The sequence below is a fragment of the Leucopleurus acutus genome (genome assembly GCF_964270905.1).
Source record: "Leucopleurus acutus genome assembly, chromosome: 4".
Lineage (NCBI taxonomy): Eukaryota > Metazoa > Chordata > Mammalia > Artiodactyla > Delphinidae > Leucopleurus > Leucopleurus acutus.
The window spans coordinates 64,674,744-64,690,307 of NC_139146.1; the positions used below are offsets into that span (position 1 = coordinate 64,674,744).

The following is a 15,564-nucleotide window of genomic DNA, read 5'->3' on the forward strand; positions in this document are numbered from 1 at the left end:
TTTGCCCCCCATCCACCTGCATACACACACACACACACACACACACACACACACACACACACCCCTTCCTATACAAGATCTGTGCTCAGTGGGACAACTGAATGAGTGGTGAGAAGCAGAGGCAGAGAAGAAACCCGAATGCCAGTCTATTCCAGAGATTGTGGAACTGCTTCTCTTTCCCTCTTCAAAAGCCACTCCAAGTGCATAGGGCCTTTCCAGATGGCTGTCCCATGGCTGGGTCAGTTCAGCTTTTCTTAGTCCCCGCCTGAGTCTTCTTGCTGCAGGTATAGAAAGTGTCCGGTCTGCTTAGGTGGAATCTCAGGGAGTGTCAGACTCCTATCTCTCTTCCCCTGAAAGTTTGGTTTGGATATTCCTGCTGAAGGTAGCTAGGGATGCTCAACCAGGGTGGGTCCCCTAGAACAGCACTGCCTGACCTCACACACCTGGGGCTCCTGACTTCTCAGCTACTGGAGCTGCCAGTCTCAGATTACCAGTGGGGAGGGATCTCAGGACCTAGGGCCCTCCGTGCACTGCAAGCCTGAGCTCTTTGCTGTGCAGAGACAGTGGCAGAGTAGGTGCTTTGTGACCAGACCCTTCCCATTCACAGAGAGAACTGGAAGACCGCACTGCCTGGCTGGGAATTTACAGAGGCTTAGGGAGAAGATGAACTGGCCCCACTTCTGCATCTCCTTTTGCTGGATTTACTTTGCTGCCTCCAGACTGAGAGGTAAGAGGCTGGTGGGCGTGTAACCATTGTCACTCATCTGGGGCCACTTCTTTGGGTTTTAGGGTGGGCCAGGAAAAAGAACAAATATTCTAACTGCAAGGAGGTACTTCGTCTTCTTACTGACTCATACTAATCCTGTAGGGTGTGCCAGAAAAATAACTCCCGTCGACCTAGAGCTTGTCCCCAGCTGATGCTAGGTTATCCCCAACGCTAGTCCTTGGACTGTTGTTCTTTGCCTTGAAATATACATGACACTGAAGGTTGATCAGGTCCCTCTTTTGAGCAGCTGGAGAAACAGCAGATGGAAAATATGCTCACAAGTTGTTTAATGACATTTTTGAAGATTATTCCAATGCTCTTCGTCCAGTAGAGGATACAGATAAAGTTCTGAATGTCACGCTCCAGATTACACTTTCTCAGATTAAGGATATGGTGAGTAACATAGTGGTAACTCTGAAATGTTTAGAATGAAACTAACAGTGCTTTCCAAAGGGAATGTCTGAACTGGGAATTTGAGAAAAAGTGAGAACAGAGAGCTCTGTGTGCAAGCTGATGGGAGAAGGGAACTCCAGGGGAAGAAAGCTTTCTACAAAATTAATTTCACTAAATTATGTAATCCTGGCCATTAACACTAACAGTCTTAGATCATCTAAAGAAAGTTGGTTACACATTACATGTTCCATCTCTACGAAATGTGCAAAATCAGCAAAACCATAGAGACAGAAGGCAGAGTAGGGGCTGTGGGAATAATGGGGGAATAGTGATAGACTGCTTGACGGTCATAGGCTTCCTCTTTTGGGGTGACAAAATGTTCTGGAAGTAGAGAATGGTGATGGTTCCACAACATTGTGAATAAACTGAAAGTCGCTGAACTGTACACTTTAAAATGGTTTAAGTGGTGAGTTTCATGTAATGTGAATTTTATCCCCAGTTTTTAAAAGGTGGGGTTTTTTTTAATTAATTAATTAATTGATTTTTGGCTGCATTGGGTCTTTGTTGGTGAGCGTGGGTTTTCTCTAGTTGCCGCGAGCGGGGGCTACTCTTCGTTGCGGTGCACAGGCTTCTCATTGCGGTGTCTTCTCTTGTTGCGGAGCATGGGCTCTAGGCGCGCGGGCTTCAGTAGTTGTGGCTCGTGGGCTCTAAAGCGCAGGCTCAGTAGTTGTGGCGCACGGGCTTAGTTGCTCCACGGCATGTGGGATCTTCCCGGACCAGCACTCGAACCCATGTCCCCTGCATTGGCAGGTGGATTCTTAACCACTGCACCACCAGGGAAGCCCAAAAGCTGTTGTTTTAAGATGACTTACCTTATATAATGCTTATATGTGTTTAATTACATGAAGTTATGAAACTTGAAAGACTTTTCTTTGGTACATTATCGATGTTTGCCGACTTTTTCATTCAAAAGAATCATCGGTTGATCTATTTTCAGAGAAATTTGGGCAGTTGATCCATGCAGAGATCTGATGATTTAAATATTTGTCCACTTTACATTCCGAACACTAAATCACAGAAAAAAACATTTCCCTGGCAGTCAATCAAGGGGATAGACTGGAAAAATTCTCACTTTCTTATTGGAAATAGACTAGTGCTCTTGGAATTCCTGTTTTGAAGATGAGTGTTCTAGAGACAAGTGCATTCGGTTGAGGTGTTGATGGGATAAAGTTGTATCTGGGTTAATTGTGCAGGATGAAAGAAATCAAATTCTGACTGCCTATTTGTGGATCCGCCAAATCTGGCACGATGCGTATCTCACGTGGGATCGAGACCAGTATGATGGACTGGACTCCATCAGGATCCCCAGCGACCTGGTGTGGAGGCCAGATATTGTCCTGTATAACAAGTAAGTGCAAGTCAGTAGTTTCTCGGGAATGAATTTATTGATGTAACAGAATGTAAACATAATGGAAAAGGAATGTTTAAAACTTGCATGAGGTTAAGTCTATTCATGTTCCTAGTCCCTGAAGTGAAGGTCATAAAACCTCAGATAATAAAACAATAGGTCATAAAATCTTAGAGTTACAGCCCCCTTTTCAGATGAGAAACTGTATTAGAAGCCGTGTTAGTTTTCTAGGCTTACTGTAACAAAGTACCACATACTGGGTGGCTTAAATGACAGAAACTTATTGTCTCACAGTTCTGGACGCTAGAAGCGCAATATAAAGGTACTGGGGCTTCCCTGGTGGCGCAGTGGTTGAGAGTCTGCCTGCCGATGCAGGGGACACGGGTTCGTGCCCCGGTCCGGGAGGATCCCACATGCCGCGGAGAAGCTAGGCCTGTGAGCCATGGCCTCTGAGCCTGCGCGTCCGGAGCCTGTGCTCCGCAACGGGTGAGGCCACAACAGTGAGAGGCCCACGTACCGCAAAACAAACAAACAAACAAACAAAAAAAGATAAAGGTACTGGTAAGGTTGGTTCCTTCTGAGGCCTGTGAGGAAGACTCTGTTCCCTGCCTCTCCCCTGGCTTCTCAGGTGGTTGCTGGCCATCTTCAGTTTCTTGACTTGTAGAAGCATCCCCACAATCTCTGCCTTCTTCTCCACATGGTGTTCTCCCTGTGTGTTGTCTGTGTCCATATTTTTTCCCTTGTATAAGGACACCAGTCTTGTTGAATTAGGTGTTTACACCACACCAGTATGACCTCTTCTAGACTAATTACATCTGCAATGACCCTGTTCCAAATTAGGTCACATTCTGAAGTGCCAGGGGCTAGGATTTCAACATACGAAGTCTTCACAGATGCAATTCAACCCTTAACAGTGGTGCTCCCTTGTCTAAGATCATGTATCAAAAATACATGATACGATTAAGATTAAATCAGAATGGGCCTGCTAGAAGCTGGCCTATGGAATTTGGACCTTGTATGGAGTGGAAGATGAACTAGATCATAAGATCACCAGTTGGTCTTTTCCTGGTCCGAGAACAAGGGGCCTTGGTGAGTGGGTAGGTAAGGTTTAAGTTTCTCAAATTGTAAAGTGTGCACGAATCATCTGAGGAGCTTTTGCTCAAATACAGATTCTGATTCAGTAGGTCTGGGGTAGAGTCTGACTCTCTGCATTTCTATAAGCTCCAGACGGTACTGCTGCTGTTCCACGGATCACACTTTGAGAAGGAACCAGATAGCTGTCTCAATTCAGGTTCAGATGCTCCACCTGTTGTCAAAGGGGCTCCTCTCTCTTTTTATTCTGGAACTCAAGTTTCTCAGGGCTGGGAAAGGTTCCTCTGAGCAGAGCCATATGAATGAGGAGCAGCTCAGGGGGACTCTCTGGAGAGCTCAGCCTTCTACTGGACGTGAGTTTCCCTTCCAGAAGCAACTGGTAGGTTGCAGCCTGGATTTTAGTCTTAGTCCTTACTCAGAGAGCTTGTCCGAGGGTCATGACCTCATGAATCATAGTCCTGATGCTGCTGTCCATTCCCCACTCTGGAATGGCAACTCTTCCATACCCCTTCCCAAGCAAGATCACATCCAAGTGCTGGTGCTTTAGTACTCTGGTTCACACCCCCCTCAACACACACACACACACACACACACATACACGTACATAACAGGCAAGAGAATGAGCCAGGATGTCCATTACCTCGTCCCACACACAGGGTGCAGGAGAGTAATCAGAGGATACACTTTACATAGAACACTTACAGCATTCTATAAGTTCAAAATTCTCCCTGGAGGAAAACAGAAGGCTGGTTCTCCTTTTCCTCCTGCTTTGATTGACTGAAGCAGTGCCCAGCTCTTACTGAAACACTTCTTTCCGAGCTGGCATGACCTAAGTTAAGCCTACTCCAGTCCCCCTTTATCAGAGAAGCCAGCTATGCACTCATGAGCTCACACAAGCCTGCTGTGGCTTTGGTAAATTTTGTCCCCGTTCTCCGTCCTTTCCTCCCGAGATCGCTGGCTTTGAGAAGTGTGAGTTCTGATCCCCTTTTCTTTCACACACAGACCCTTTTCACCACACTGATTCATCAACTCTTTTCTTTTCCTCTGGATTGACTCTTTAGTCTTCTTTCCCCTCTTATCATGGACAGTTCTGTTTTGGATCCTCTATTTTCCTGTGTGTTCTCCTTCTCAGTAACATCAGAGTTTTACTATTCGGAGGAAACCCTAAATGGACTTATGGTTGGATGTCATTTGCATTCCTTTAAACAACTGAAATGAGAATAGAAGAGAGTTAGAGGACCAGGCAAAGGGGTCCTTCGGGGTCCCCAGGAAGGACCCTGACCCTGGTCCTTCTACCTGAATCCCTGGACCTGCAGAATCTTCTACTCCCTGATATAATATAAATACTTCTCAGAAACTGGTACAGAAACTTGTAGACCACAAAATGGGCTTCCTGAGTGGTGGTAGGGAGAATAAAGAGGGGTATAAGGCAGGTGATCCAGTCATGTGTGATAAAGATAGTTTGGGCAGGAAGATGCTTAACAGCTAGATTCGCCATTGGTGCCTGAATCCATGGGTTAGACTTGCTGAGGATTGATGAGGATGGTCCTGGGCCTGGAAGCTATTTCATATGAGGAGCAGTCGAATTTACTGATGCTTAGTTTGGAAGAGAGAGGTCCTTAGGAAGACTTGATGGCTGTCATAGGCAATCATAGGAAAAATAAGGTAGAGAAAAAAGAGAAAATTCCTCCAGAGGACAAAACCCAAAACACTGAGTAGAAGTTAAAGGGTTTTTTAATTGCATTTTAATGCAATTAAAAAAAAACTAATAATTTGAATAATGAATTTTCCCAAGAGGTAGTGAGCTCTTTAACAATATAATGACTCAAGCAGATATTGGCTGTTACCAAGTCAGTAAAGGAATAAAGTTCTGGTGGGGTTGTTTAGTATAGGTATATGGCCAATATAATGGTTAGTATAAGAGGGTGCAAGGATTCCTGACATTTTTAGGTTAGGTAAAGAGTGGATTACAGAAATTTCAGAAGTGTGTTTATTATGAGGGAGTTTTAATGGTTGGATTTTAATGGACTGGTTTAATACTTGGATTTTAGACCTAGTGAGAAATTGGGTACACTGTTGTACTCAGAAAGATTTGTCTACAATTTAGCTTTAAGTTCTGCTTAAGTAGCTTAGAGAATTGAAAGGATGGAAAAACTGTAAGATGAGATTGGATATACATATGTCAAATTTTATGAGATTGTATACTTTAAATGTATGCAATTTATTGTATGCCAATCATACATCAATAAAGCGCCTTAAAAAGAAAAAAAAGATGACATTGGAAATAAAGGAGGCAGAAGAGGAACAGGTTTGGAGAAAAAGATGATGAGTTTGGTGTGAGATCTGTTCAGTTTGGGAGACCAAAGGAACAGAGGAGACAACCAACAAAGAGATTGCAAAGGCAAGTTTTCAGCCTGGAAAGAAGGTCACGGCTAGAGCTATCAAAAGCCCTTTAAGCCCTTATAGAACTGCTCAAGGAGGGAAAGAAAATGGCTGAGGATAAAGTTGGAGAATTTCTTCACTGAAGAAATTTACAGAGAACATTCAGAAGAAATGGTTAAAGGGGTAGAAGAAGAACTGAGAGAATTGCCTCATAGAAACCAAAGGAAGAAACGATGTCTAGGAACAACTCAGAAAGTGAAGTGCTTGGGAAGGGTTGACAGACTCTTAGAAGAGTCTTTAGATTTGCCATTTGCAAGTCATGAGTGACCTTTGAAAGAGCACGCTTTGAAAGCTGGGAAGAAGCCAAATTGCAAGAATACAAGCAAGATGGGGAAATGAAAGCAGCAGGCACCAATTACTCTTGAGAGCGGTGTGCAGAGAGGAGAGAGGTGGGAGGGGCCTGGGAGGAAGGGAAGTTGGTAGGGAGACTTGGGAACAGAGTTGGGAGGGGATTAGAGGAGCCAGAGAGAATAAGAGAGACCAAGAGAGGCGAAATCCTGAAAGAGACTTGGAAGGAAAGAAGTCACAGTACAAGAAGAGAAGTTAGCCTTGAAAAGAAAGAGAGGGACCTCTTTTTTTTTTTTTTTAATTTATTTATTTTTGGCTGCGTTGGGTCTTCATTGTGGTGCGTGGGCTTTTCATTGCGGTGGCTTCTCTTGTTGCAGAGCACGGGCTCTAGGCGCACGGGCTTCAGTAGTTGTGGCTCACGGGCTCTAGAGCGCAGGCTCAGTAGTTGTGGCGCACGGGCTTAATTGCTCCGTGGCATGTGGGACCTTCCTGGACCAGGGCTCGAACCCGTGTCCCCTACATTGGTAGGCGGATTCTTAACCACTGCGCCACCAGGGAAGCCCGAGAGGGACTTCTTTTTGACGTGGAAGGGAAGATAAGGGGGACACACGAAAGACGGAGAGACTGGAGATAGGAAAAAGGGTGGATTGTGGGACTGAGTAAGGAGACAAGCCTATGTCGAGGTTCCAGGCACTGTCTGGTACCAGAAAAACTGGCTGATTCTCACTGTTCTCTCCTTCACCAGCCCACACTTCTCCAGTTCTGGAGATCTTGCTTCTTACAGCCCCTGCTGGGAAAGGTCTTTCTGCTCAAGTGCGAAGCTGAAGTCAGCTCAGTCTTTGATCAGGGGAGAAGGGACTGCGTGAAGGGCACTAAGTGTTGGAGGACAGGGAAGGTAAGAGGAAAACAATTTAAATAATCTCTTAGGGTCATATTATTGAACGCTGCCCTCTCGACCTCCATTTTGAAATTTTGTCCCTGTAATTTTTTTCATTTTCTAGTTGGGAAAATAGAACCCAGTTAGAAACAGAGGGAAGGGAAAGAGAAGAAACTCGTATGTATTGGACACTTACTGTGTGTCAGGCAGTGAATTGGGGCTCTACATAGTGTGGTAGACAAAATAATTGCCCCCAGAGTGTCCCTGTCTCAATCCCTGAAGTCTGTGAATATGTCACCTTACATGGCAAAAGGGACTTTGCAGGTGTGATTAAATTAAGGATTTGAGAGGAGATTACCCTGCTGGGGCCAATGGAAACAATCTTACAAGAGAGAGAGGTGGGAGAGTCAGATGCCACAAAGGAAGCAGATATCAGAGTGATGGAAGGAAGGAGTCCTAAACCGAAGAATGCAGGCAGCCTCTAGAAGCTGGAAAAGGCAAGGAAATGGACTCTCCTTTAGAGCCTCTGGAAAGAACGCAGCCCTGCCTTAACCTTGATTTTCGGATTTTTGACCTCTAAAAACTGTAGATATGCTAAATTTGTATTATTTTAAGACACTTGGTTTGTGGTAGTTTTTTACAGCAGCAATAAGAAATTAATAGATTAATTATTTACTTAATATAACATTTAAAAAGAAACCTTAAGGTATTATAGCCTCTACTTTTACAGGTGGGTGACAGAAACGTTACTTGCTCAAGGTTACAGAAACTGACCAAGATTTTAACCCAAATCTCTCTGTGATATTTCTGTGATGTCGTTGCTACTTTCTAAAGGAGAATGAGCCATATTGATCCAATCAACCCACTTACCTTTCTTTGTTAAATCCTTCTTCTGTGCAAGGCATTCAGTCATGTGTTGAGGGGTTAAGATTTTAAGACTCAGTCTCTGACCTCAATGAACAGTCCAATAAGAAATGTATGTAGAATGTAAGCCCCTCATAACACAGAAATAAAGTACCAGAGCCCTTCAAAGGTGAAGGGATTTCATCAGACTGGAGGGGCAGGCGGGGCTTCTCAGAGGGGTAGGCATCTGAGCTGTCTTGAAGGATGTAGTAGATTTATATTTGCAGAAAGTGGGGCGGGTATTATAGATAGAAGAAAGAGTTTGAGTAAAGGAGAGACAATCACAGGATCTGTTAGGGTTTCAGCCTTGATTGGTGGTGTGCGAGTGAAGGAGACCAGTGGGAGACATCAGAGACCAGTGGGAGGCTACAGAGTGGGATGGGAGTAGATCATGGAACGTCTAGGACACTGAACTTAGGAGGTTTGGAAGTATTTGGTTGGCCATAGGAAACCAGTGCAAGTGCTGAGCTGTAAAAAGATGTGATCAGAGAAACCAGGGAGATAAAACAAGACATTGGTCATGAAGTAATTAAATAGTAATGTCTTTAAACTCCTCCTGAGTAGCTGGGGTGATGTTTTCAGACAGTGGGCTCCTTTGCCCTCTGGCTTCTGGTTGGGTTGGGTCAATGAGAAGCACCAGTGAGCAATTGGAGGGAGAAAAGGGAGTGAGGTTAGGGCATGTATTCCCTTGCTCTCTTCCTATAGAGTTATTATCTTTGGCTTGCTGAGTCCCTTGACAGAAAGGTATAGCTCCTATCATGGTGACCCTCTTAAGCAAGTCTTTCCTTCCAGGTCTTGGTAACTGCACCTTCCCTTCACCTCTTCGGGCCCAGGAATGGTAATAGCTCTGCTGTTACTAGCCCTGGAGTGGTTGCCCTATACCTTATCCATACTTTTGTAAACAGTCCCTGCATTAAACACACCTCAAATTATCTAATTTGAGTGGGCCATCCACTTTCTGCAGGGACCATGACTAATACAATTATTCTAGCTCCAGATAGATTCTCTCTGACCCCGAGATCTCTTACACCAAGGAAGGTAGGGTGGGTGAGTTCCCATCCTCCAGTTCTTACTTCTCGTATAGCTAACTATATATATTTCTCATTGTTACAGAGGGTAGGTTCAGGCATTTTCAAAATATTCATTTTGTTCTCTTCACAAGACCACGTTAAAGATCCCCTCTCTAGACCTCCATTAAAAATCGAGTGCCACAATTCAGCTGTAATGCTCTGATTAGAGTGGACCCAATCAGACCATTACAGTTAACATTGTGGTACCTAAATTTTAATAAGTAGGAAAAAAACTTTTAAAACATGCCAGTTCTTCGATCTAACACACCCTCTTCTAGCAATTTAACCTAAGGAAAGAGTCAGTGGATAAACGCAACAATTTGACTACAGAGATGTTCACTGTGGCATTGCTTGTAAATGGAAAAACTGGAAACAACCATAATGTTGAAAATAGGTGAATTGGTTAAATAACTATGGCACATCTCTATAATGGAATGTAATTGAACACCATTTAGCCACAAAAATAAAGTTGCAAAAGAATATGAACAGATGATCATAAATGTTTTTAAATTGTCTCAATGTTATTTTGTAAATTAACTTTTTTATTTTGAGATAATTTTACAGAAAAGTTGCAAAGATGGTACAGAGTTCTTGTTTATTCTTCACCCAGTTTCCCTTAATGTTACATCTATGTAACCATAGGACATTTGTCAAGACTAATACAATACTATTAACTAAACTACAGACTATTTGGACTTCACCAGTTTTTCCACTAATGTACTTTTTCTGTAAGAATCTAATTCAGCAAACCACATTACATTTAGCCATAATATATTTTGTAGGGAAAAAATCATAAGGAACACTTGGAAAAATGTGCATTAAAATATTAACAGAAACATATCAGTTAAGGCTGTAAGCATTAGAAACTGACTTTGTCTACCTTGTGACAAAGGGAATCTGTTGGAAGGATATCGTACAGCTCACTGAATTAAAGGAAAAAAAATGAATGACCAGGTCTTGGAAAGGACAAACCAGGACTACTCTACAGTTCAAGACAGTGGGGAATATTGAGATTTTTTTAAACAAAATAATAATAATTAATTGACTTTTATAGGGAGCCATCACCAGTGTGAGTCTTTTTGGTCTTTGGGTCACTCTGCTTAAGATCTAAACTGCAGGGAGAGTGAATCACTTGGACCTAGCTTGGGTCACACAGCCAGCCCCTGGCCAAGGGTGGCTGAGGAACCTTGATCATTGTTTCATCTGCCTTACAATGGTCATGGAGAAAGAGTCATTCCCCAAAGTGAAACAGAAATTCTGTACCCCCAAGATGTAAGGCATAAATGTTGATAAAGCAAAAAGAAGTTTTTTGCTTTATCTAGTTATATCTAGAATAAATTATTATCTCTTAGATTATGGGTGAATAATTTTTTCTCTGTGTTTTTCAAATGTTCTACAGTAAACATGTACAACTCTTTCAACAGCAACAAAAAGTTACTTTAATATTCTTGTGCCCACAGTTAACAAAATTAGGTAAGCAGAGCCCCCTGTTAGATTTTAGCCTCATTTACTTTTTGTCTGGGTGTTTGAATCATTATACCTGGACCAAGAGAGTGGCACTGGGAATGGAGAGGAAGGGACATAAAGCAGAGATGCTTTAAAGAAAGAATCCAAGAGAACTCGGCCCTAACTATTCACAGGAAATGGAGAAGAGGGCAAATTAGAGTTGATTCCAGACTTTCAAGCCAGGGTGACAGGAATGGTGATCCACTACCAAGACACTGAAGTGATGGGCACAGGGCGCCCAGCTATCGGGGGTAAGGAGTTTGGTGAGTTGTCCTGGCGAGCAGCTCTCATCTTCCTCCTCTGACCTCCAGGGCTGATGATGAATCTTCTGAGCCTGTGAACACCAACGTGGTCCTGCGGTATGATGGGCTGATCACCTGGGATGCACCAGCCATCACCAAAAGCTCCTGTGTGGTGGATGTCACCTACTTCCCCTTTGATAACCAGCAGTGCAACCTGACCTTTGGTTCCTGGACCTACAATGGCAATCAGGTGGATATATTCAACGCCCTGGACAGCGGAGACCTCTCCGACTTCATCGAAGATGTAGAGTGGGAGGTGCATGGCATGCCTGCTGTGAAGAATGTGATCTCCTATGGCTGCTGCTCTGAGCCTTACCCGGATGTGACATTCACTCTCCTTCTAAAGAGGCGGTCCTCTTTCTATATCGTCAACCTCCTCATCCCATGTGTCCTCATATCTTTTCTGGCTCCCTTGAGTTTTTATCTCCCAGCAGCCTCTGGGGAAAAGGTCTCCCTGGGAGTGACCATACTGTTGGCCATGACTGTATTTCAGCTCATGGTGGCAGAGATCATGCCAGCCTCAGAAAATGTCCCTCTGATAGGTGAGTTCAAGTGTCTTACACTTTGAGTCAGCACTGTGGTAACTGGGGTTGTATCTGTATCTTTAAACTCCTAACAATGAGGTCAACTTCAGACTCAACACAGGCTGTCACATACTTCATTTGGTGTCTTCAGTTGGCATCTTTGAAAAGAGATGTGGCTGTTGGAAACAAAGCTGGTCTTGTTGTCTCCAGGTTTACCCAAAAGAGGAATGAGAGCAATATGGTTTAGAGCAGTGGTTCTCACAGTATGGTCTTTGGACCCACAGCATAAGCATCATTTTAGAAATGCAAATTCTCAGGGCCCAGCCTAGATCTACTTAATTAGAAACTCTGGCCGTAAAGCCTGGTAAAATGTTTTTAAAAGCTTTCTAGGTGATTTCGATGAGCTTTTTGTTCAAGTCTAATAACCACTGGCTTATAGATTAAGACCCTGATTTTGAAGTCAAAGAAATCTGCGTTTGAACTCTGACTTCACCACTCATTCTTTGATCAGCCTCAAGAGAGTTACTTAATTTTTGAGTCTCTACTTCATCATCAGCAAAATTTGTGTAATTGCTACCTCATTGTGCCGCTGCTTAACACAGAGCCTGGCATATGGTGAGGACTGAGAGAAAAGTGACTATTATTATCACGTTACAAGGGATTTCTTCTTGGGAAGAGTGATAAACGTGTTGGAAATGATGAGCTGGATTTTTAAGCCTGCCGTCTACCCTTGATAGAATAATTTTCAACCTTTACTGGGTATAGTAGGTGTGGGAGAGCTTGTTAAAAATGCAGGTCCCTACACCCAAAGAGGTTGTTTTTCTTTTTAAGCAATCTTGGGCAAGATTTGGGAATCTGAGGTGATTCTCAAGGAGAACACATTTTCAAAATTTTGCAATAATGAAATGTCCCTCTAAGGGAAGGAGTGTAGACTGTGGCTGCCATCCCTGCTTCCCCTTTCCTTTACCTCCCTTGTTCTGAGATCCTTCCTAACACCCTTAATACCTACTTCCTGCCACCGAGGATAACACCCAGATCAATACGTCTATCTCGATGACTTGCTGTTGTAATACATGCTTATGAGAATCAGAAGCTAGACCTAATTTTTAGTTCTTTAATGTAATCCATGAGGAGAAATTTCAGAACCCCAGGAGACTTAGAAAGCAATATAAGAGGGTATTGTACTGCCCTTTTACCCTCTCCTGTATCCAGTATTACCCAGTATTTAGACGTTACTACATTGGTTTCTCTGTTTGGAGATCTCTTCCTTGTTACGTCTCTCCCAGCAACACCTCCCCACCCCTCCCCCACACACACTCACGTACACCTTTTTGAGAAATAGACACAGAAGGTTCTCTCCTTTCTCACCACCACTAATAAAGAGGAAGACGTTTATTGGTACTTTTATCCCCTCTCCTGAGGCAGAAATGATTGACAGTGACAACATCTAATAATAACCCTGTTTGAGGCAAGATCAGTTGACAGATCCCTCTCTCTTCTTTAGCAGTAAGATTCAAAAGCAAGCTGGATCAATTTCTGAAGAAAGATGTCTCAGAACATGTCTCAAGAATTTTACAAGCATTACTTTTTCTGTGTCTGTGATAATATGAAATGTATCTTTTTTGGAAGGGTGTACACAGATCTTGAGAACTTTATTAATTGTCACAATTTGTTATTGTAGCACCTATGAAATAGAGTTACAATCCCATAGAAGTGTGTTGAGGTTTCCTGCATCAAGTGTAGCATTTGATCCAGGCTTTTGGCCCACAGACTTGACAATGTTAAGAAAGATTCCATTTATTTTTAGTTTACTCAGAGCTTTTAACAAATAATAAACAGATGATAATCATTATCAAATGCATTGTGTTCATCTGTTAAGATGATCGTGTGAGTTTTTTTCTTTTCCCCCATTAAGTTAGTGAATTATATTACAGTTTTCTGATGTTGAACTAAACTCTTCTTTATCATGATGAATTATCAATTAAAGACACTGTAGTATTTAGTTAGCCAATGATTTTTATAGGACTTTCTCAAATGTGTCTATGAATGAAATGGCCTTAATATTTCCTTTCTTGCTACTTTTGGAACCAAGCCTGAATTTACTTCATAAAATGAGATTTTCTAGGCAGTTTTCCCTCTTTTCTATTTTTGGAACAACTTGCCTAAGATATGAGTTATCTGTTCCTTAAAAATACGGTGAAACTCACCTGTAAAACCTTTTGGCTCTAGAGCTTTTCGGAAGGTGGGTGGGTAGAGGTATTTGGTTAATTCCTGTTTCTATTTAAGTGTTCTTCTTCTTACACTAAATTTGACATCTTATATATTCTCAGAAATTTCATCTAGGTTTTCAAATGTATTATCATACAGCTATTTGTAATATTATTTTATTGTTTTCTAAATTTCTATTCTCTTATTTTTTTCTTTTGCATCCCATTTTCTTTCTTTCTCCCACCTCTATTCCATGAGTGGCCTCATCAAAGGTTTATCAATTTTATTACACTTTTCAAAAAGCTTGCTTTTGGTTTTGTTCAACTTCTAGGTTCTTTGTTCTACATTTCAGAAATTTGTACCCTCATCTTTATTGTTTCCTTCCTTAATTTTCCTTTTTCATGAATATTTGCTTTACGCAATCACATGTTAAAGACTGAGAGTGACGCAGTGTCTCCTTTCTTCCCCAATGGTAATGAGCTTTCATATTAACAAGGTCCAAAGACAATTCTGAGAACTGACCAAGATCATTCATTGTTTACTTATTTGTTCATTGAAAGTGGAAGTTTTTCACAACATGACCTCAGCAAAAATTTACAAACCTTTTAACTCAGGGCAAGAGACAGTGCTGAAAACTTTTCCTGTATTTTCTGTTAAGCCTCGTCATAGTCCTATGAGTTAGATACTAATATTATAGTCATATTATTAAGAAGGAAGCCGAGGCTTACCAGAATTATATAACTTGCTCTAGGTCAGAAGTCTAGTGATGACAGAGCTGGGATTTGAACCCACTTTTATTCAAAAGTCTATAATAGTAACCATCAGTGTATATAGCTTCCTTAGAAAAGGTGTTTGTTTCTTTTTGAGCCAAACACAAGGACAGTTTTAAGCTAACTTGGTTGTTGTTATTTTCCAGGCAAATACTACATAGCCACAATGGCCTTGATCACAGCCTCCACTGCCTTGACCATTATGGTGATGAATATCCACTTCTGCGGGGCTGAGGCCCGGCCAGTGCCACACTGGGCCAGGGTAGTCATCCTGAAATACATGTCTAGGATCTTGTTCGTCTATGACGTGGGTGAGAGCTGCCTTAGACCCCGCCAAGACAGGGAGGAGGACCACCTCATGAAGGTTTATGGCAACCTTCCAGAGGCTAATCTGAAGACGACCAGAAATAAAGACCTTCCCAGAAAGAAGGAAATGAACAAACTCTTAAAGAATGACTTGAGGTACCAGGGTGAAAACCCGCAAGATGTTGACAGTTACTGTGCACGGTACAAAGTGCTGACGAGGAATATCGAATACATTGCCAAATGCCTCAAAGACCATAAGGCCACCAATTCCAAGGGCAGCGAATGGAAAAAGGTTGCAAAAGTCATAGACCGATTCTTCATGTGGATTTTTTTTATTATGGTGTTTGTGATGACTCTTTTGATCATAGCAAGAGCAGATTCGTAAGCATTTGGTATGTGGGGATAAATCAATAAAATTCCCCTGTGATCGACTCTAATGTTCTTCCAAATTAGAAATACCTATATCTATATATACACAGATATATATAAATTAGGATTTATGTTGTCTTTACTTTTTGTTTTCAACTTCAGATCAATATTATAGCTATCTGTCAGGTTAAATCAAGCAGGAGGTCCAAAATTTCAAGGGCAGGAAAACGGAGGAAATAGAGAAGGACCCCTTTTATAACCTACCAGAGTGGTAGGTGTCTGGCTTCTAGATCACACAGTTATTCTCTCCTTTAGCAGTACAGATAAAAAAAAAAGCACA

The 15,564-nt window shown here is 42.2% G+C and overlaps 1 protein-coding gene across 1 annotated transcript; it reads left to right on the forward strand.

Moving 5' to 3' along the window:
• Window positions 1–663: 663 nt before the first annotated feature.
• CHRNA9 (cholinergic receptor nicotinic alpha 9 subunit) lies at window positions 664–15,240 on the forward strand (the record flags this gene model as incomplete). Its single annotated transcript, XM_082837665.1, has 5 exons — window positions 664–727; window positions 1,014–1,159; window positions 2,413–2,567; window positions 11,057–11,589; window positions 14,696–15,240. 5 exons carry the CDS (start codon window positions 664–666, stop codon window positions 15,238–15,240), a joined length of 1,443 nt encoding a protein of 480 aa, XP_082693791.1.
• Between the last annotated feature and the right edge of the window lie 324 nt (window positions 15,241–15,564).